The 22,452-nt window shown below is 42.8% G+C and overlaps 2 protein-coding genes across 2 annotated transcripts in view; one reads left to right on the top strand and one right to left on the bottom strand.

The window, feature by feature from the left end:
* LOC111078554 (Down syndrome cell adhesion molecule-like protein Dscam2) overlaps positions 1-6,614 on the top strand; it is a 61,799-nt gene extending 55,185 nt beyond the window's left edge. Inside the window, 7 exon segments of the mRNA XM_041593171.1 lie at positions 1,170-1,325; positions 2,077-2,226; positions 2,554-2,864; positions 2,918-3,098; positions 3,169-3,327; positions 4,299-4,365; positions 5,279-6,614. Of these exon segments, the coding sequence (XP_041449105.1) occupies positions 1,170-1,325; positions 2,077-2,226; positions 2,554-2,864; positions 2,918-3,098; positions 3,169-3,327; positions 4,299-4,365; positions 5,279-5,363 (1,109 nt within the window). The 3' untranslated portion in view covers positions 5,364-6,614.
* Positions 6,615-13,386: 6,772 nt separating this feature from the next.
* LOC111078551 (golgin subfamily A member 6-like protein 1) lies at positions 13,387-15,452 on the bottom strand. Its single transcript, XM_022373283.2, has 5 exons — positions 15,364-15,452; positions 14,925-15,104; positions 14,580-14,855; positions 14,257-14,514; positions 13,387-14,185 (listed from the first exon to the last, which is right to left on the bottom strand). The coding sequence occupies exons 1-5, from the start codon at positions 15,382-15,384 to the stop codon at positions 13,928-13,930; spliced, it is 993 nt and encodes a 330-aa protein (XP_022228975.2). The 5' UTR covers positions 15,385-15,452; the 3' UTR covers positions 13,387-13,927.
* Positions 15,453-22,452: the final 7,000 nt, after the last annotated feature.

Here is a 22,452-nt window from a genome sequence, read left to right on the forward strand (position 1 = left end):
GCCGTCACTCCATGGTAAACCTTTGAATTAAATAACTTATGGAATGTCTGTGTCTATTTCTACACAATTTGCACGATATTATGATCCACACTTACGTAGGTCCGTAGATGCATTCATACAAGCTACACTCACAGAAATAAACCAAAAGATTGCACTACAAAAATATACCAACAGAATATACCAAATACTAAATACTGAATATATACCCAGATCTATATATGTACATATAATATATATTCAATTTTAATGTTTCAATGTCTATCATTAATTTTCCATCGTCATTGAAGCCAATTGGAAAATTAACATTTAAATATAGTTTGCGATGATTCAAAATGTACAGATTTACTTGAAAAGGACCAACAGCAACCTACAACTGGAAATTAATTTATGAGGTTTAGCTGTTGGCTCTTTCCTATATCCAATATTAGTTTAATCCAAATAAAAGAGATACCTATGCTAGCCTTATTGTTGTATATACGTTTTGCTTATGACCTAAGCAACTTTTACATTCGAAACGACTTCTCCCACACAACTATCTATCTATCAACTATATACATAGCAATATACTCGTACATATCATCCACAAAACAAGACAAATCAAATCTATCGTAACCGTTTTTCAGTTAAATATTTTCCGCACTTTTACCCCCCGTTCGTTGAAACCAAACTAAGATGCTTTTTGAAATCGCAATCGAGATCGTTCATTGGATCAATGCTAAATGTAAAGTCGAGTAAATACAAAATTAAGTTCACCGCTCATTCCATTCCATTGTTAATCGTAATTGTTAAATGTTAATCGTTGACCAGTTCACCAGTTGGTATATTTTGAGACTGAAAAAAACGAAAACCAAAAAACCAAAAAACACTTCACGTAACATCTTTTGGAATCTTTTTCGCAATTGTAACTTGTATTTTTGAGCTACTAATTAGCACATTTAGTGTGTTGAAATGCCGCACCAAAAAACCAAAAACAAAACCAAACCACAAAATATAAAAAAAAATATATAAAAATAATTGTCAAAATCCAATAACGAGTGACGGAACACAAGTCGAAATCGAAAACAGAAGTAAAGTATGCGAGTTGATTGCATTCGAGCCGCAAATGCAATGACGGAAAAGCATCTTCAGTGTTTCAATATTGAGTTGGCGATATCATATATTAATTCTAGACGATGTAGTTTACAATCAGACAATGGGACCCGGCGCCACCCTCGACAAGCGCCGCCCGGACCTGCGCGACGAGCTCGGCTACATTGCGCCACCCAACCGGAAGCTGCCACCCGTGCCCGGCTCCAATTACAACACCTGCGACCGGATTAAGCGAGGTACAGTCATAAGTAAGCATCTAAATTTCCAATGCAACATTTATTAATGCCTCGAGCCCACGTCCGGGTAGATTTCATTGCCACTGAGCAGAAATCCCCGGGCATGGCCTGTGGCTTAGTTCTTTCTTCCATTTACTTTGCAAACCAAAAAAAAAAAACAAAACAAAAAAAACAAAACGAAAATTAAAAAGTATTTTGCGTTGCTATTGCACACACACACACACACAGACAGAGAGATAGGCGTTAACACGCCTATCTGCCCACACTCGACACTCGAGCTAAGCTTTTATCGAGACTGAAAAATTCTTAATGTTGCTTTTTTGAAGCGCTTCCTCTTGAGTTTGGTCCAACCTGAATCCTGGTCCTGTTCCCAGATTCCCAGCATGAAATGAACGAAAGAATAAAACCATTCCTAAATGTTGTTGTAAATTTAGATACGAGTAAATACATTTTAAGTTAAGCTTTTTTTTCTGTTGGGGATGCATCCGCAATATTGAATCGAATATTGCGGAAGCAGCCCATACATTTTTAATTGCAATTGAACTTATCATTTTAATCCTTTTGCCTCCCACGCTCCCCACCCTTCCGCACCCTTCGGTTGCTTCGATTCCATTTTGATTTCCGTTGACTTATCTTTGATGTTGTACGAAATTGGAAATTTGAAAAATATCACACGAAAAACGAATCCATCACACCCGAATCATACAACCACCCCATGATCCCATAAAACGAAATGATCGCGAAACCATAGGCCGCGGTGGTGGCTTGCGCTCGAACCACTCCACGTGGGATCCGCGTCGCCCGAACCTGTACGAGGAGCTGAAGGCCCCGCCAGTGCCCCTGCACGGCAATCAGTATGGTCATGCCCACGGCAATGCTGAGTGCCATTACAGGCATCCAGGTAGGAGGAGTGGAGAGGAGCAGCTGCCTCCCTCTGCGGTTTTTATTTCCGTACTCACATCCCCAAGTTTCCCAACTAACCCACACCCAATCACCCGGCCACTGACCCTCCTTTAGTTGATTTACCACCACTAACCAGTTGTAGTCTAACGCCTGGTCGCATCGAGCTAACAAAGTAGTAAGTAACCACTTGGTGGGGGAGTTTTGGGGGAACAGGATTCATTCAAGCATACTAAAAACACTAAACAGACATCACTCAGACACACCACCACTGCTGTCGCAAGCAGTTGAAGCGAACACCCGGCTAATTGAATTCTCTTCCCGCAAGGCATGGAAGATGAAATCTGCCCCTATGCCACCTTCCATCTGCTTGGATTCCGCGAGGAAATGGACCCCACCAAGGCCATGAACTTCCAGACCTTCCCGCACCAGAACGGACACACTGGCCCCGTGCCCGGCCATGCCGGCACCATGCTTCCACCCGGACACCCAGGACATGTGCACTCACGATCGGGATCTCAGTCGATGCCACGGGCCAATCGCTACCAACGCAAGAACAGCCAGGGCGGACAGTCGTCGATCTACACCCCAGCACCTGAATACGACGATCCAGCCAACTGTGCCGAGGAGGATCAATATGTGAGTAAGCGGGTCTTGTGTGAATGGCATTACTTGATTTTCCCCTTTCGCAGCGCCGCTACACTCGCGTCAACTCTCAGGGCGGTAGCCTGTACTCTGGACCCGGACCCGAATACGATGATCCAGCCAACTGTGCCCCCGAGGAGGATCAGTATGGCTCCCAATATGGCGGCCCCTATGGACAGCCCTACGATCATTATGGCTCTCGTGGATCCATGGGACGTCGCAGCGTTGGTAAGTGACGCACCAGAGAATCGCACCACGCATTCGGAATGTCTACTGATCCTTTGTTTATGATCGACAGGCTCTGCTCGCAATCCTGGAAATGGTTCACCCGAGCCACCACCGCCGCCACCACGCAACCATGACATGAGCAACTCCTCATTCAACGACTCCAAGGAGAGCAACGAGATCTCAGAGGCTGAGTGCGATCGCGATCATGGACCACGTGGCAACTATGGCGGTAAGTTTCCGACACAAAGAGCAGCTCAGACGAGACCCATGTTGTTGTTACATTTTATATACATATAATCTCATATTCGCTGTGGTAAATTTACAAAAAATTCGTCTAATTTTAACACAACCAATTCGCCATCTCTTTCAATTCTATTTTTTTCGAAATTTCGTGTATAAAATACATACATACATATATTAATCAGAAGACTCCAATGAGGGTGAGTGATGCAAGCCGAAGTTGAGTTAGATAGTGTGATTATCCATCAATCATTCGATAACCAATCACCCTCATACTTCGACTCCTCACGACCCCCCTCACTCAAGATACAATAGAATAGACCCAGTGCCCCCTCATTTCCCCATCAATCAGTGAGTTTTATTTGGTTGTTCCGTTCCGCTCATTCACTCCACTCCACAAATATTCATGCTGTGTTTTGCTAAACAATTTTACAAAAGGAACATCAGTGTTGTGATTGTCCTAAATTTTAAATTTCAGATTTTGTTACTTGGTTTATGGTTATCATTTTTTATTGATATTTCTGATATTCGTTTATAAGATTCAATCAAATTGCACATTTAACATTTCATTTCACTTCATGGCGCACACATTTCACATTTCACACTTAAATGTTTTTATGTTTTTGTATCTAACTATGGGGGACTTTGGGGGATAAATCGAATCCATTGTGACTAGAAATCTGCATGCGATGACCTCATAGAGGTACGTCTCTAGTGGGAACAACACTCATTTCAAACTACCCTACTCCAGTCCAGCCCTGCACGAATTATTCATTTTCGATGGGACATCGAACACGTGCTTAGACTTAAGCCGATACCCTATGTTTTATTTTCATTTTATGTTTTTCTTTCTATTTCCCAAATATATAATATCCTACTTTATCGGTTCGGGCAAAAAAAAAAAAAAAACACATATTTCTCTTGCAAATATTTTGAATACATAAAATGTGGAAATCGCAGCTGTGAAGCGATCGCCCCAACCGAAAGATCAGCGCACCACCGAAGAGATGCGTAAACTGATTGAAAGGTAAGACCAATGCGACCAGAGATCCAGAGATCTCGCGAGCACACACACTCAATCACAGATGCACACAAGTTGTTAATTGTAGTTCTGGTGCAGCTAACTAATCTCAATCCACTAATTTCCCCTTTTGTTCGTTTACCTACTAACTTGATTGTGAATGATTATGATCGCTGACACTAGTCGTCGACAGTTGTAAGTTCTCCTAACTAAACTCTAAGCTCTAAACTAAATGTGACTAACCACGAACGCCATGCATGTCCATCCTTGTACATACATACCTATAATATAACAGAGAGTCTGCACATCCAATCTATTAACTCTCGTATAACCAACTTTATTTTCCTGTTCTTGTTTGTTTTCTAATTTTAATTGGTTTGGTTTGGTCTTTAAGTTAATTTCGTTCTGAGTTGGATTTTGATTTAATTTTCTGGTTGATTATGAAGGCAAATCACAGTTGAATGTTTTGAAAACGTTTTGATAAAACTACTCCATACGATACCGCCTAGACTAAGCAGGCTGTAAGCCATACTCTCGTACTCGTATCTGTCTATCACGATATACTATCCCAAATACCCGTACATACTCGTATATGCCCATAAGTCTTAACAGTTTCTTGCAGCTTTGCGCTTGGCCTCAGCTTGCCAAACACAAGAAGTAAACGTAAACTACATACTCGTATGATAAACCACGAACAGAACATAAAGACACAGCCACCACGACGAAATGGGATCCAGTTGGGGTTTTTCCCAAAGTCCTAACGAAAAGTTATCACCAAGGATCCCATCTCGTATTATTGCAATGCTTTGGTTGCAGCCTAAACATAGTTATTAATAATTAATGTAAATTTCCATCAAGTTGAACTGACTAATCACACATTTCTTTTCGATCCCCTCCCCTGCTGACGCTACATATATAGAAACGAAGCCGGCCCAAAACAACTCCAACTCCAACAACAAGCAAATGGCGCAGGATTCACAGCCTACGATACTATGGCAGTGTAATTTGTAAGCGACTCCAGCCAGCAGCGATGGGCGTGGCATTGTAGCTTAGTGGTTTTAGGTGCATGAAGTGCGTGGGAGTTGAATGACCTTCGGACAAAACAGAACACACAGTCAGTACACACACACACCACATCATCATTACACAATGAGAAAGAATCGTAAAGAAAGTGAATTATATACCGCATATACACGCATAAAATTATTCAACTACTCGTATTTCAAGTATTTATAACGTAAAGAAAGTAAACTTCAAAAGCATATTTATAGTGTCTATGCCGTAAACCAAACATACATAAAGATATACATCATATATAAATAACTACTCTAAGTGTGTGCCGTAAAGGAAAAAGTACTACCAATTATACGAAAAAAAAAGGATTGAGGAAACAAAAATAATGAAACGAGAAAAAAAACATACTTACATTTTCGTATCTGAATATTTGGAACTAATTTTTAATATTGTATTTTAGTTTTAAGCGAGACCTACCAAAATATCAGCGAAAACCCACTAAGGGCGATGCGATTCTTGTGTGTAACGAGGAGGTGCATTTCGGACTTTTGTTTTGTGTAAACGTAAACTCCTCTGCCATCTATGCCAAGAGCAGACAACTCGACCTTTGCCTAGCCTAAGTCAGAGTCATAATATTAACTCACCTAATTGATATATACATACATATATACTTAGTCATATACGGGATTGTATAATTTCTCCTATACGTTTGGTAATTTCTATGAACAGCGCACATTTGCAGATTTTGTTTTTTTTTTGCGTTTTGCGTTGACATGTGATGATTGTTAATTTGTAGAAATGTGTCAGTAAGTAATTGTATTCGTGTATTCGTTTTCTTTGAATTATTATTTATACACACACACACACATACAGACAAGTGTGGACATGTGTTATTTTAACATAGTTTTATTCTGATTTTAAAATGCGCTTCCAAAAGAACAAAACGAAAACTGTTCAATGCACAAAATGCAGCCACAACATTTTGAATTGTATAATACAAGATCCCCAGGACGCCCACACATAACCACAGACCCACATGACCCACTTATGCACTCTCTCACGTTTTATTTAGACCAAGAACGATATGATATACAGTTTTGCACATCGATTATACGCATTTGAAGCTTTAAGAGAACTTGAAATTGTTTATGTCTGGCCATGTCAATTTCATTTTCATTCGCTCTACTTTAAGTTTGCTAGCTTGTAAGTTTTTAAATATATGATTTTATTTTAAATTTTAATTTGTATTGTTTTATTTATTGTTTGGTTTTCCGCCCTGCAACTCCTCAACACTACAAAGACTGAGTGCAAAGACCTAAATGCTAAATTCAAAACGAAAACGAAACCAAAACCGAATGAATCCAAGTACTAGAATAGCCAACACAAAAGTGCTGAACAGAACCCAGTGGAAATAGCGAAGCATTTTCGAGGTGACTCCAAGATTGTTCAGCAGGGCACTGCCATTAGATCCGGAATGGATTTTGATATACCCAGACTCTATGCACATCACGAATTGCATTTACCCAAATCGCAAACGGGGAAACGACGGAAACTTTTATAGGAAAATTAAATTCTACTCTTAAGTTCACTTCACTTCATTTCATTTCATTCACTTTCAGTTCCCACTCTAGCTAACCACACTCTATATACATACACTCTTAACCAGACTACTATACCAATTTTATATAGATATATACAAATGCAATTACATATATGCATACATATATAAATGTAGCGTTGTGAGTAAACAAAACCAAAGCAAGAGAAAAGAAAAGAAAACTTGCTTGTGTATTATGAGGAAACCTATCTGAATGGACTACAAATTTTCATGGTAAACGAACTACAAATATTAAGTAGTGCTTAGTGGAAAAGAAAAGCATTTAATCGGTTACAACAAAACAACAAAAATTATAAGGAATCAAATCACCTACAAATTTACGAGTAATTAAATAGCAAGCAATAATCGATGGTCATAGAACGTTGGATTTCAAAAATTGTAACGAAACGAAACCAGATTTTAAGTACATACTCACAAAATAATTTGAAACTTTTCGGCAAATCAAAATCAAAAAAAAATATCTAAGAATTACACTTTTGCGCATTAAAAACGAATTAATTCAACAAAGCGGTTTGAGATTATAAAAACATAGGCTAAGTACAAATAACATTTCATACATACAAACATATATTAACGATCATGAAAGCATCAGCCAAAGCCATTTCTCTTACTATACTCGTATCATGCATGCATTATCGAATCAAATCGATCGCTTTTTGTGTTGCTTCATTGGCAGTGGGAATACCAGAGATATTCCGCAGTATCCATTTGTAAAAGAACGCTTTTTTTAATTAAAAATACACATACATACACATATATAACTAATTTTCTACTTAACTTTACATAAAATGCATTAATCAAAATTTAACTTCCATCGCAAAAAAAAAACAACCAACGAGTAAATGAAAAAGTCAAACACTCACTTTCACACACCCCCACACCAAACATAACCGACATTCAACTTCAACGCACATCAGACTCAACATCCACAAGGACCTAAGCAAAAGAAGAAAAGTCATTTGAAGTACATTCAAGAAGTATTTGTATATCCAAATGGGACAAGCAGTTTAAAACGCATTTATACTAATCACTCGCTCCTTCTTAGCAGAAAAAATATTATACGAAATTAAGAGAAGAATCAATACCCCCCAAGTGGAAACATTCGTAATCATTAAGTACGGCATTATACTACATACAAATATGTGTATTACTAATTACAATTACAAGCGCATACAAATATTAACTATATTAAATATCGAATGTATTGAATTGACAACAAAAGAGACATGCCAGGGCACATCCATACCGGAACAAAAAACCCAAATGATCTGCGAAATGGGTTGTACGGTAGGTAGGTAGGTGGTAGCCCCATAAGTTGTCGATCACACTTGCATGCACAGAAATTTGTCAGTTTCCAGTTTCAGTGTCATTCGAATCAAACAGAAACCAATTCAAAATAAATAATGCCAATTTATGTTGGATAAAACCAAACAGATATTCTTTTATTCCTGCTGCAACAAAAGTAGTATAAAGAAGTGAAAAAGGACACGGTAGGGGACACGCTTTAGATATGTCAGGAGACAGAAGACAACAGGCCCTTGGGCCTGTGAATTGCTGCTTTTTCATTTGATTTCTTACATGCATTCTACATGCTGCAGATAATATACATTACACATACGTACTATACCTATGCATACTTTCAGGCTGAGTTGGCATGTGTTCAGGTTCATGTTCAGGTAGATAATGCCATTTGGCACCATGTCCGATCACTTATCAATTATAATTATATATCAATTATTCGTGACGCGGATATAATTCTTTAATATTTTTTGGTTAATACAAAACAACTACGCCATTAAGTCTTATACAAAAAGGTATATATTTATCGGATAAAATAATTTTTTTTTAATCAAAAATGCTACTTCAAAAATCATTCTTGTGCAGGAAACAATGATTAGGCATGCACACCTACATATGTATATATATTGCTCTCGTTCAAACTGTCTGATTTACGTTTTTATATCTTAATGCTGGACTGAAGTCTGGTGGAATTCGACCATTCAGTGGGATGTATAAATAAGGTTAGATCCTGGCGGATCTGACTGGCATATCGACTTAATCTTTGCTGTAATCAATATTTAACTAAAACAACATTATTCTGTTAGTTGTGGCACTGAACAATGCAAGTAGCCCACTGATACCGACATCTCCAAGCTGCCATCACGCTTCAGATATTACCCAATTCTGGCCATAATCATCGTTTGCATACGCCAGTTGCCCAATCAATCAAAAGTAATTTACCATTTGCACTCTCTTAGTGGCCAGGCGCCTTGCATAATACAATTAATTATTGCAAAATTCACTCTCAAATGAGCAGCATTAAATATAAATCCATATGGCTATGAACATTTTTCTGCGACGCCTCACAGTAAACGCCTTCCAATTCAAACTGTGTGGCTGCACGGGTAAAGGGTATACATGTATATATGTAAGTGTGGATGTGGTCGGTAGTTAAACAAAAAAAAATGGAAAAAAAATATTCGCAAACAATTGCGTTTGACGCCCCGCAATCGACGAGCCGCGCCGCCCCATCCAGTATCCAAGCCGACAATTGTGCATTGTCTTCAATGCTGCTGCTGCATAACAGAAATTACAACATGCAAATGGGCCGTAAGGGGGCTGGTGAAGAGTACGGATGAGAGGGTGAAAGAGTTAGTCAAACGCTTAGATGCTAAACGACGAGCTGGCTACTGGCGATGGAAACATGACAAATACCCGTACCGCACTCGTACTCCCATCAAATATTGATCATTTAGCGTATCGGCCGCAGAACTCCGGAGGAAGTCGTAAACTGCAATTTTCTTAAAGCGTTGCAATAAATCTGCTACTGCTGGCTGCCGCCAGAGAAAGAGTCAGCTATAGAGAAGGGAAATATAGAGAGAAAATAAAACAAAAGAGAGAACAAAAAATAATAAAAGCAATGCTTGACAATCAAATCGTTTGCATATTAATGAATGAAGCCTGCTGGAGCCAGAGTGGAGCCGGAAGCTGGTGCTGTGCTGGAGATGGAGCGTGGCCAAAATTTTGCTATGAAGAGGCGTGGCAGCAGTTGCATTAAGTAGGCCACAGCGGTAATTGTGCCAAAATTTACATAGGCTCAGTGAATCTAAGGTTAGTAATTAAATAGCTAAAAATGTAAATGAATTAAAATCTATTCCAACAAAAAAAATAAAATAGAATAGAAAAATATAATAAATTGGACTATGGTATAGAATAAAATTGGTCAAATAAAATAAAGGAATTGAGATAAAGAGATGAGAGTAAGTGTAGGTGGACACCTGCAGTTAACATATCTCTTTAAGATGGGGGTATAAAATTACATAATTAGTTCAGAATATGAACTAAATAAACTAAATAATTAAAACATACCAGCCGTTAAAAAAAGATAACAATTTAATTTTAAAAAATAGTACAATAAAATAAAATAAAACATAAAATGCTTATGCAGCCATCAAAATGTTTGACACTCTACAAAAATTGAATAAAATAAAGTTGCGGCTGTGAGGCGTTTTTTTTTATTTCCGACAAACGAGTTCGTTGTCTGAGTCTTTTGTGTTGGACCGTATTGGTCAGCGGACCAGAGCCCTAACATATCGTTTATATAGATCCCAGATACAAAGATACGAGAGCAGCGCGTTGACAACGCAATCTCTGTGCCGCGCTTTAATCATCTTTAACGGCTCGAATGGATGCAAGTGAAGTGCCCGCCCGTACTTGAGGGGCAACGTCTCGTTTGCAACATTTCGTGTGTCATTTCAGCAGCGTCATGGCTCTTGCTGGTTAGTTGCTTTGTTAGTTACTTCATTTCTCATTCTCTTTACGGCCGGCCGCTAATTTCCTTCTCCTCTGCAATTCCACAGCTTCTTTTTAATCAGCCACAGTTGACGGACGACCTTGCCACACTTGGGCAACATGCTGTTGTCACAGCCTGCCAGGCAGGGTGCGCCCTGGTGAGGCTGTGCTCCAGTTCTCCAAATTCGCTTTCGTTCGACCCACATATGCCGCACGCTGGAGTCAACAGCACCTGGTGGTGCAGAGCACTCCGAGGCGAGCAATAACCCCCATACGTCATCCTATCCACCCGAGTGCTGCAGTTTCACGCTTGGCAAACAACGCGACGGCAGCAGCAGCGGCAAAGGCGTCACGTGCTCTGCTCCTCGGTATGCTACTCTGATATGCGACTGCTGTGGCTGCGGTTTGTAACTTGAACCTGAGCTGCTATTGGATGTATTTTTATTTTTTTTTATAAAAGAAATATTTTGTTGGCCAATTTCGATACCCATGCAGAGTGCACTAGTTTTTCGGTCTGTCTGTTTCAGTGCAACTGACAACAATCTTTCTTGGTAGTCGGAATGCCCAGGATGGGATCACCATACCGAATATCATAATCTATGTGTCTACTGTAGTACTGTAGCAGGGGTATCAAAAGCTCCAGCTCACGATGAGTGTCTTCCTATCTTGCTGATGGCTAAAATTAGATGTATCGGGTGGAAACAAAAGATTTATTACAATAAAATATTTCTGTCGCTCGGTTTTGCTCGTTTTGTTTGTTGTGTAGTTTTTTGTTTTGTTCAACCAAATTTATTTTTATTACATTTTTTCAATTTCTTTCGCTCGTTTTGTGTGGCTTGCTACGTTTTGTTTTGGTTTTTGTGGCTTGTGCAATGCCGCAGATGTTGATGTTGATGTTGCTGCTGCTGCTGCTTCAATAATTAAAACAACAACAATTATGTGCTTCACTCAAATGCGTTAAGTGTTCGTTGTTGCTGTTGCTATTGCTGTTGTGGGTAAATCTCAGTTTCGCATGACACTTGCCTGCTGGTTATATAAAAACGGAATGCAATTTGGGCCTCAGTCGAGCATCCATATTGCGCATACGCCATGTCGAGCAATTGCAATCAAACGAAGAGCGGACTCGGAATCTGCTCCAAACAATCGTATTAATAACAAATTGAAAACGTGACAAAATGCTGTGTCAAAAGGGAAAACAAAAGATGTCAGAGCTATGGGATTGCAACACGTTGAAAATGTCATGGAAATCAATGGGATTTCCATTGTTATAGACAATATCTAGAGAAGTTTGACATAGACCTTGGCTGAATTAGCGGCTAATTGTTCAGCTCGAGAGAGAAGCTCCCTCCATTAAGAAAATCCCTTCCATTGAGCCTCAACAAGGTTATCCACCAATGAACTTATTACCGTCTATTTCCAAAGCTAATCTTTGCTCATCTTTCGCCCGCTAGAGCGATTTCCCTTTCAGTCACGCCCCCCAAACTCTCATTTGTCTGCCACATCAATTGCAGATTTGCCAAGCAAAAGATTCGGCAACATCATTAAGATAACGTGGGGGCAGCGGCAGCAGAAAGTGCGGCAACTACCGCCTCAAGTTTCCCAATGGAATTTTTGCTTGAACTCGAACTTTTGGCGGCGGCGGTTACCTAATCAGCCCCAGCACCGCATTTGGGGCTCGAATTGCAACTGCTGCAACCAGTGCAACAGTTGGCTTCCTCGGCTAACCTTATGTGGGTTTTGCTGCTGGCACACAGACACAGTGCAAGGCATGGACGGGTACAGGGACAGAGACAGAGACAGGGACAGGTACAGGTAGGCAGGCGGGTGGCAAGTCAATTAAAGCAACATGTTGCAACCAAACAGGCGACGCGACCGACTGACTTGGAATTGTAAGGCTGTTAGATACCAGCACCAAAAGCAGCACAAGCACCACAGGCTGTCTGGCTGGCAGTCAGGCAGCCAGGCAGACACGAGGCAGCTGCATTCAACTTCAACTTGGTTAACAGGAAGTGGAAACGGTATTGTTGCTGCTTATCTGCTGGGGAGATGCTTCCTTGAGATTTATTTGGCATCTAGCAAGCGGCAAATGCCAAGAGCCATCATCATCATCACCATCATTGGCAGTCCCAGCATCATTTACATCATCATCACGATGCCACAACGTGTTGCAGTTGTTGACTTTGGCTCATGGCCTCTCTCATCTTCAGTCGAGACCTTTTTTGCCAATTCCATCTGAATTGAACCCCGATCCCCGCTATGACGATGACTGCCTTAACTGTTTTTTTTCGGCTCTTATCTAACTTCCGCATATCTTGGGCTGCAGTTGAAACTTCATTTTATGAGTTGCATCTTCGTCGTGTAATGGGCAACGAAAAAGCCCCGAAACCACGAAAATTGCATCATCCCCCGGCTGGCCAATGAAAGTACAATCGTCTATGAGTAGCCATCACTATCTGAGAGCGAGCCCCAGGTCTGAAATGTGTCCGGGGATGCGTTAAGTTCGTAATTTACGCTAAACCGTAATTAAAAGCATTTAATTTTTATGTTGTTTTTTTTTTCGTTTTAATAATTTTCAGTTTTTGTTTCAGTTATAACATGAAATGATTTCTTGTGTGGGCTTAAAGTGAATTATAATTATGTTTAAGTACATATTTACAAGGCAATCTTTTTGTGGATAGTTTCCAGATTTCACACACACTAGTAGAGAAATATCAAATTCGTATACATTATTTTGTTTCGTTGTTTTATTGAATTTTGATTTTATTTTGTATAACTTAAAGACAAAATCGCGCGCATGACTAATTTGTACACTTGAGGAAGAAATACAGCGAGAGAAAGAGAGAGAGAGAGAGAGAGCGAGAATGGAAGACAGAATATTGAAAATGGAAATAATGAAATGTTTTATACAACATGATGAAGATGAAGATGGAGCAGGTGAGCAGGTGAGCAGGTGGAGTGTAGGGGAATGCCTTACGAGTTTAAATCTATTTAACAATTTCAACAATTTCGCTTGTACACACTGGTGTTCTGTGGAAGGGGGGATGCATGGATGGATGGATGAACAAAGTGTGAAGAAGGGCGATATGGATCAGTTATCAGATATCAGTGCTGTCGCATAGCTAGCGACCCATCCCGCAGGTTGTTTCAGTCCCATCCGTGACCGTGATGGGGGGCTGGCACCCAGACCTTTTCCCAGACGGGCTTCCACACCTTTTTCCACTCCTGCACTTTCACCTCCTTGACGACGGGCACATTCACCGACTGCCATTCGTCCTTCCACGCCTGACGCTTCTCAGTTGCCCAGACCTGACGCTTCTCGGTGCGCCAGATCTGTACCTTCTCCTCGATCCAAGTCTCGCGCTTCTCCTTGATCCAGATCTGTTTCTTCACTGTCTTCCACACCTGCGCAAAGAAAAATACCACTGAACACTGAACTGACTGGGAATGGGAGATGGAAGGGTGGGGGGACCAACCTGAATCCATTCATCTTTCCACTCCAGCTTCTTGTCCTGTTTCCACTCCTGGACCTTCTCGGTTTTCCATTCCTGCTTCTTTTCGGTGCGCCACTCCTCCTTCTTCTCGGTGCGCCACTCCTGCTTCTTCTCGGTGCGCCAAACCTTCTTCCACACGGGCTTCCAGACGAGCTTCTTGCGCCACAGATCGTGGCTGGTGTACTCCCAGCCCTCGTGATCCTTGCCCAGGAACTTTTCACCGGGAATTCCCATTTTCACCTGAACAGAGTTCAGGTTTATTCTCAGCTCTTCTCTCAGTCCAGGTCCGGGCCAGCTGAACTTACCCATTGAGGCTCGAACATTTGCTTCCAGTCTGCCACCTGTACTTCTTTCCACACGGGCACTTGGATCTCCTTCCAAAATGGCACCTGCACCTCCTTCCAGACCGGAACTTGGATCTCCTTCCACACGGCCACCTTGGTGGGCACCCAAATTGGCTTCGTAATCTTCTTCCAATCGGCCACCTTGACCTCCTTCCAGGCGGGGACTTCCCTCTCCTCCAGCTTCGGCTTCTTCACGATCTTCCAGTCGGGCACCTTCTCCTCCTTCCAGACGGGTACCTTTTTACGGATCATTTTTTTTTGTGATTACCATCTGCGATCTGTGGGTTGTGTGTCCTTGAGCCCTACCTTAACTTCCTTCCAAATGGGCACGGAAACCTTCTTCCATTTGGTTTCCCATGCCTCCTTCTTGTGGGTCTTCCACACCTGAACCCAGTCCTCCTTCCAGGTGAGCTTCTTCTTCCACACGCCCTCGGGGGGATGGGCGAAGGCAAAGCTTATGACAAGCGCGCAGCTGGCGCCGAGTAGCTGGGGGAAGGCAAAGGGTTGGTACAGTTACTTGATGTTTCTTATACGCAGAGTTCACTGTATTATTCATGATATTTTTCACATCTTTTTTAAAAGTTTTTTCTTTGGTATTTTTTGCACAATTATTTTCACTTCAATTGTTGTATTATTTCATGCAGTTCTTATTCAGTGATTTCTTTCTTTCATCAAGGATTCACATGGGGATCGGATTGGCTTTTTGGGGGCGGGCACTGGCACTGGTACTGGCAAAAACACTAACCAACAAACTGAGGGATCTCATGCTTGGTATCCCTGTACCACCAACAGCGCGTCAAAACAAAAGGGAGCTGATGTGTGCCTCCGATGAGGTCTTCTATGAACAATATTCGCATTTCCCTACATGCACATCTATTTATATTTTGAATGGGTCTCGGTCTCGGTCTCTGAGACTCCAACTCCAGCGTCAGCGTCGACAGCAACAGCGACAGCGGCAGAAGCTACAACAACAATTTGACAAAACAAAACAAAAACTGTAACCAAAGCAAAGCTCTCTCTCTCTCTCTGCCCGCTCTTCTGTGCAAAATGCACGCAACTTCCATCGCATACCATCGAAAGCAAAAGCGAAAACCGCAAGAGAGTGAGAGTAAAGCGGCGCTGCCTGCTCCCAAGCTCGGCTCTGCTCAGCTCTGCTCGGTGCTCTCCAGCTGATGAATTCGAATTCGGATTTGGTCTTGGACCCCTCCGTCGATGACTGCGCGGATTTTCCCAAGGTAATGCGGAGAGCCTCGGCCGCAGCTTCAGCCCCAGGTCGGAGGTAGCAGCACCATCCAAAAAACAATGGCAGCGTATTTGGTCTGCTCTTGGACTCAAGTATGTACAAGTATAAGCGTTGGCTTTGCAGTCGCAGTCAAAGTCCGGCTCTTCGCTGCTTTGGAATGGATGATGGTCCACAGCTAGAATGGGACAATAATTATGTTGTTGGCAGCGATGATTTATTTGTACGAGTACTCGAACAGTGTCATGAAATGATACACAGAGAGAAAAAGTACCACAAAGAACAGTTGCAAAATTAATGCCATAAATAATTGAACGCTTGCTTGTGCATTTAATTAGAATACAAGTAAATGGAACAGGGAGATCTCCAGGGAAAGAGGAAATAAATGTAAAGTCACAAATCGTAGACAAACTCTCCCTGCCATTTCATTTCATTCCACTTCATAATAGTATTATTTCCATTAAACAACATCCATCAACATATTTAATATCCGCAAATAGGGTAAATCTTGGCATCCCCAAAGACAAATCGATCATTTCGCACTGTGCATAGTGGTTCACCTACTTCTGCTCCATCGATAAGGTCAACTGCTGTGGGCGTTTGTCTAATGCTGCCCCGTGCCCCGTACCCGGAGCTAAGTGGAGCTACGTGCCCGCATTTTATATGGCACGATTAGCCATGTCCGACTCTGCTTGCCGAATTTGAGTGACGAACAATTAGCACAGTTCAGTTGCAAAATGATCGAAATAAGAAAGAAAGACACCGCACTTGGCCAAGCTAACATGCGAGTAAGTACAACAACAAAAGGCATTTATGGACGGGACGGGACGACGACGACGACCCTAACTGCTCAAATGGCAAGCGACCTCCGCGAACGGGACGACGTAGCATGAAGACGTAAAACGGCGCCGCCGTCTACGCTTCAGTGGCTACCGGGGGGCCAAATGTACTTTTTAGCATGGTAATAAGGCCTGCGTTTTATGAACACCTAAATAGTTTTGGACATTAGGTTTTAATAAATGCGCCAAGACCCAAACAGTTGGCAACTGCTTTGAACTGCAATTAACACTCGAGAAACGGACTCTCGGCTGAGGCTGACCCTTTGAGACGATCCGAATGGCTCGTAAATAATATGCACAAATCGAATCCGATAGTATCCACAAGGTACCGCAAACGAATCGCCCCAGACCAGAAGTTACATCACAGCCGAAGGAGGAGCCAGAGGCAGACGCTTGAAATGGCAGTTGCCAGGCGAACGGCCTTCAATGCAGGCACTGCAAAAGGAAAGCCACCGAAGACACAACGACATGTTAAACCAATTTATAAAAACCAAAACTTGAAATTAGGTAAAAACAAAAACAAAAAACCACCAATACGTATAATGAAGAATGTGCAACAGGCTCTACAACTCCCAGCTCCAACTGTTGTGTCGTTGTCGTCTGGCTGGCTGGCTGGCTGGCTGGTTGGACTTTTGCTTTTTGTTTGGCTAAATGAAATTGAAATTCCTGAAACGTGCCCAGCGGATTCGGCGACTGACTGCGAACTGTGTACTGGCAAATCGAGTTTTAGTTTTTGGCCACCAGTCGAAGATGTTGGAGGATGGATGGATGGATGGATGGAGGAACTCTGTGTCTGCAGGCACTGGAAACACCTTTCGCCGCCGTTGTCGTCCCTGTTAACCCAGTTGCATAATTTACGGCATCTTTTTATTGATCTGAACGTTTATATATGTAGGTTATATAGTGCCGTGCCTTATATTATGCTGCTGCTGCTGCTGCGGCTCTGATATGACTTCGATCTGGCAGACAGGTTTCAGCTTCAGTTAGCCATTCATGGATAGGACAGGAAACGTGTTAAATTGCCTGGAAAATGCCTTGGGGGGGAAATCATTAGTGGATTGCTTTAAGAGAAAGGTTGGGTGGGATTAAAATGTGAAGTTAATATGCGGATTAGCTCCATAGCTTTTAAATTAATTTTTATGGCATTCCTTGACATTCAAATGCATTTCCCAGACACCACTGAGGGTAGCTAAGTTTATGGCAAATACGCCGCCCCATTGAGTGGCGACTCTGTTGCAATGCTGTTGCAAGTTGGGAGCTAGAAATATCTGGCACTTATCTCGCAAACAATAAGCCATAAGACAACACTCTCATTGCCTGGTTAACCTTCAATCAGGCTCTCACTCGCTCTCTGGGCTCGGATCAGGCCTAATCCAAATGTGTCCGCCGTAACGGCGAGGCAATGTCTGCAGCGTCATCGTCGTCATCTTATTCGACAGATTACAGGCGCAATTGCTGGTGGCTTTCCTCGGTCGGCACTTGGCACTGCCCCAATTCGTTACGTGGTCGAGAGCAGCAGCATCGGGCAGGTGCGCTCGCACTCTCGCCGCCTTGTCTCAAGTGCTGACGTTAATGTCATTGTTGCCACGGCTCCAACAGCGATGCGATGTGGTGTTGACCCACATACATGGTAAATGAACCGATGGCTAATTGCAGCTCCGATCGGCAGGGGGCTCCAATGGGAGTAAATTGATTTCATTGCATCGTTGCATCATTGCGCAGACAGCCAATTGGAGGCGGTGGGTGCGTTTAGTCAGCTTAAATGCAACGCCAGATTAATTGGACGAGCAAGTGGAGTTGAAAGTGCGTGTCCATTTGGCTTGGGTTCATTTGGCAGCAGCCGTGGCGGCATCAGCGGATTAAGCAGCAGGTGGCCCTCGCCAAAAGGCGAATGGCGCCAAGTGTTAAACGCCAATTCGAAGTCTGCAAGGGAGAGATGGTCTTGCGAGAGGCACTTCACTGCTACGAGTACGAGTACGAGTATCTTCGCCAAGGTCGACAAGACTTTTGACTTAACAACATGTTGAACACTGACCACAGGTAGGGGTGCGGGTAAGGTAATGGTATTAACGGTTATTAATGGCAACAACAAAACGAAGCGATCGACCTCCCTCCCTTCATGTGTGTGTGTGTCTGTGTGTGTTTCTGTATGTTGCAATGGCCATTAAACAAGAAGATGCTGAGCCCCCCGAGACGGCACATTGATTATGGCTCAGACGTCCTTTGAACACAGAGCTACCGAGCTATAAAGCTACCCAGCTACAGATACAAATACAGATGCTAGCCAGCCAGACAGCCAGCCAGCAATATACTGGATCTGAGACTAAACCGGCTCAGTGGCTCACTTGGCCATTACGCAATTTCTGGCCAAAAGCGAAGCTAAGCCAGCCATCTTATTCACACAGTCAGAGGTCTCGCATTCCAATTTGCGTAGACTCGTCGCAAAAGTTCCCCAAAATGTGGCTGCTGCTACCCACTCCTGCTGCATGCTACATGCTACATGCGATTGCCAGCACCCAGGCAGCTGCACCCGCTGCATTTGATTTCCTCATTGCTGCACAGCGGAAAATCTATGCAATGGAAATGTACATAGTTGGATTCACCCAAGGAGGCAAAGAAGGGGAGTTTGCTGAGATGAAATCAGCAGGAAAAGAATGATGAAGTGTTCCTTGGAATTTTCAGGCACTGTTCTCCTTTCCTTCTCGAATTTCGTGCAGTGTACGTAAGCTGCAGCTAGGCTCAGTTCGGGGATTTGCGGTGAAGACACCGCCAGCTGAAATGGGACCTGCCTATGCAGTTTGTTATAGCACTCTGACAAATATTGCTAATTAAACGTCATATTATACATGCAGATGTACATGCCACCTGGCCACCTGACCACCGATTGGCCAACTGGGTGGGGGCTGGAGGCAAGTGTGGTAGTGTGGGGCAACCAGGAGCACCCACCGGATCCACAGCGGAACTATTTAGGAGACACATCTCTTCAGCTTCCTGCAACACAATTAGATGTTGCGCAATCCGGGGGGCCGTGACCAGACCCATCGATACGATGTGGTGGATGGTTGGGGAAGAGGGCAAAAGGAGATGCAACAGCATTACGTGAGATCCCCTTTCACTCTTCTTCAACATCGTCGACATCATTGCTGTTGTTGTTGGGTGCTGGTGTTGCCGCCTTTCTCTCCCTCGCTCTCTCCCTTCCTCTCCACGACTTATGAATGATTACCCGATGTGCCATCGCAGGTGGGCGTAAGGGAAGCCGTCCGGTGGCCAGTGGCTCGGTAGCCGGGTAGCAAGTGGCTCTATACGAAAAAATTAAGTCATTGGCATGCGTGCGAATGGGCTTTCGGCTGCTCTTTTTGCTCATTAATACGCAAATTCATTCAACTCTTGTTTTTTTTTGGGCTTTTATTGGAGTGCGACTGAGACTGAGACTGTGACTTCCCCTGGGTATCCGTGGAGTGACTGCATGGTGGCTGTTGCACTTACATTGTGGCGCGCGACCGACTGTTCCGCCAGCAGCCCACCGATTCGGCCTTAAGTATCCCAGATACAAGTGGGTCTGTATAACTATTTCACCGCACATCACATTCATTTTTCCCAGTTTTCCACACCAATTAGCTGTCTTTCCCACTCACTCACTCCCGACTCCGTCACTGCGCTGCTTCTCCCTTATATAATGACATGTGAGAGAGTTCGCTCTCGCTTTTTGTGGCAAATTCACGCGGCCTAAACTTCCACTTCCACTCCAACTCCGAGTCATGTGAATCTGTGAATGTTTGTGGCTTTAGTTGGGGCTGCGACTCAATTCCAGCCATAAACGCTGCACTCCCATATGAACCAAATCCTTTACCACAACATTTCCTTGTCATAAACACTACGAGTATTCTTTAACCACTGCCAAATTCCACTGTGATTGTCAATCTTCTGCGCTTTGTTTGGTTATCATTTTTCGTAGATTTTCTAAAGATAGTTTTTTTTTTTGTGTTGTTTGCTCATTTGCCACAGATTGACAGGCAAGACATGCGGCAACAATGCCAACAAGGAAGTTGGAAGCGCATCTTCCACGCGCGCCCAATTATGACAAACGACAAACAGTGCCTCCGCCAAGACCAGCACGTTGCCACACGTCACGTCGGACGAGCCGCAGAGAGGCATTGAGCTATGGGCTGCAACACCTGCGGCAGCGAATGACAGACTTTGGCATTGTCATTGCCGTTTTTCGAAGACGCAACAATGTGCCTAACTGGAACACAAAACTGGCAATACAGGCTGTGGGGGGACAGAGATTTTTGTGTGTGCGAATTGTGTTTATGGCTTTAGCTTTTTACGACTGTTGCAAGTCGCCAACTTTGCTCAGTGGCAGTTCAGTCACTGCAGTTGCTAGAGCGCCGCTGATTGCCTGCCCTTGCCGTTGCAACAGTCTCATCTGCTGCATGAGGAACATTTCAATCAGATTGAACCGAGAGATACAGATCCCGAAGGCTAAAATCAATCAATGTGACATAATAACGCCCAATAACGAGTGCGAATTGCAGCACAAAATATAAACTGCACACAACAATGGCCAAATCGAACCTAATGGAATTTCTGCTTGGACATTTTTTATGGCCACGCCACGCCACGCCATGGCACGGCCTCATCTACGTGATTTGGTTGGAATCACTCGAATAGCGATTGAAAGATTGCAGCGTCATTGCAATAAGAAAGATACATGAAAAACAAAAAAAAAACCAGAAAAATGTTATAAATGTTATGTGAAAAGAAGCGAAAATGGGTCAACACACAACGTGGGCAAAAATCATTTCAATTAAACATTTTGTGCAAGGCAACCCAGAGGACAGAGAGAGGCAGAGAGGCAGCAGCGGCTGCTACTAGTCACAGCGTTTTGATAATTATTAAATAAGCGCAATTAAGGCATCCAGGTGCCCAAGTGACGGGCTTTCGACCTTTCCACTTCAACACGAGCAATTGCCGAGGGGGGCAGCGCGGTATCGATTAATTAGCTTGCCGGCGCTTTGAAGCGTTCGGCATTGAACTTCATACGCGTCGACGGACATTTGGCTGGTCTCGGGTGCTAATAGCCAGATATTGATGATCTTCTTCGCGCAGCTGTTGACTTGTGAAAACTTAATGGGGGGGAGGGCGTTCTCCTCACAACCCTCTCCCATCACGAATAACGAGCTCAAGTGTGGTATATTGTTTATGGGCATTCCAGTTACACCTCCAACCCATGTGGCCCGTCACTTGTTGGTTGCGCAAGAGCCCTGCCGCACGCATGCGCGCAGGTCCGAAAATAATTTTCATTTTCTTCATTCTTTGCGCCATCCGCCCTCCCAAGCGTATTTATGCGTGTGAACCGAAACGACAGGCAGCAGAAAAACAGATTGCCATAAATTGAAGTGGCTCTCGTTTTCTTTTCTGACGTGAGTGGTGAACTGTCATAAATCATCAACGGATACTATGAGGCTCTGTGGCGATTATTAATGATGGTGAAACTATACAAAATAAAGAACTAAAGTTGATCTAAGTATATTAACAATTCAATTAATTTTCACACTTTTTAATGTATTTTTTGTATTAAATATGGGCCCCAAAATTACTTTCTATATTTAGAATCTACTCAACAATATGATTTGGTATAATATTTTAAAATGCGCGCCCATTGAACATGTGTAGAAACTTAACAGCACTGGCAACAGTTAGCTAGTTGTCCCGCTCACACAACAAAGACCAGATAGTGTCTGGCATTAATACA

The sequence above is a fragment of the Drosophila obscura genome, unplaced genomic scaffold (genome assembly GCF_018151105.1).
Source record: "Drosophila obscura isolate BZ-5 IFL unplaced genomic scaffold, ASM1815110v1 contig_186, whole genome shotgun sequence".
Classification (NCBI taxonomy): domain Eukaryota; kingdom Metazoa; phylum Arthropoda; class Insecta; order Diptera; family Drosophilidae; genus Drosophila; species Drosophila obscura.

Bases quoted from the DNA above. Each gene is read 5' to 3' on its own strand.
- LOC111078551 (XM_022373283.2), bottom strand. From the start codon at position 15,384: ATGAGATCCCTCAGTTTGTTG. The intron at 15,105-15,363 runs GTTAGTGTTTTT...GCCTTCCCCCAG, and splicing joins TGAGATCCCTCAGTTTGTTG to CTACTCGGCGCCAGCTGCGC. The intron at 14,856-14,924 runs GTAGGGCTCAAG...ATCCGTAAAAAG, and splicing joins CCATTTGGAAGGAAGTTAAG to GTACCCGTCTGGAAGGAGGA.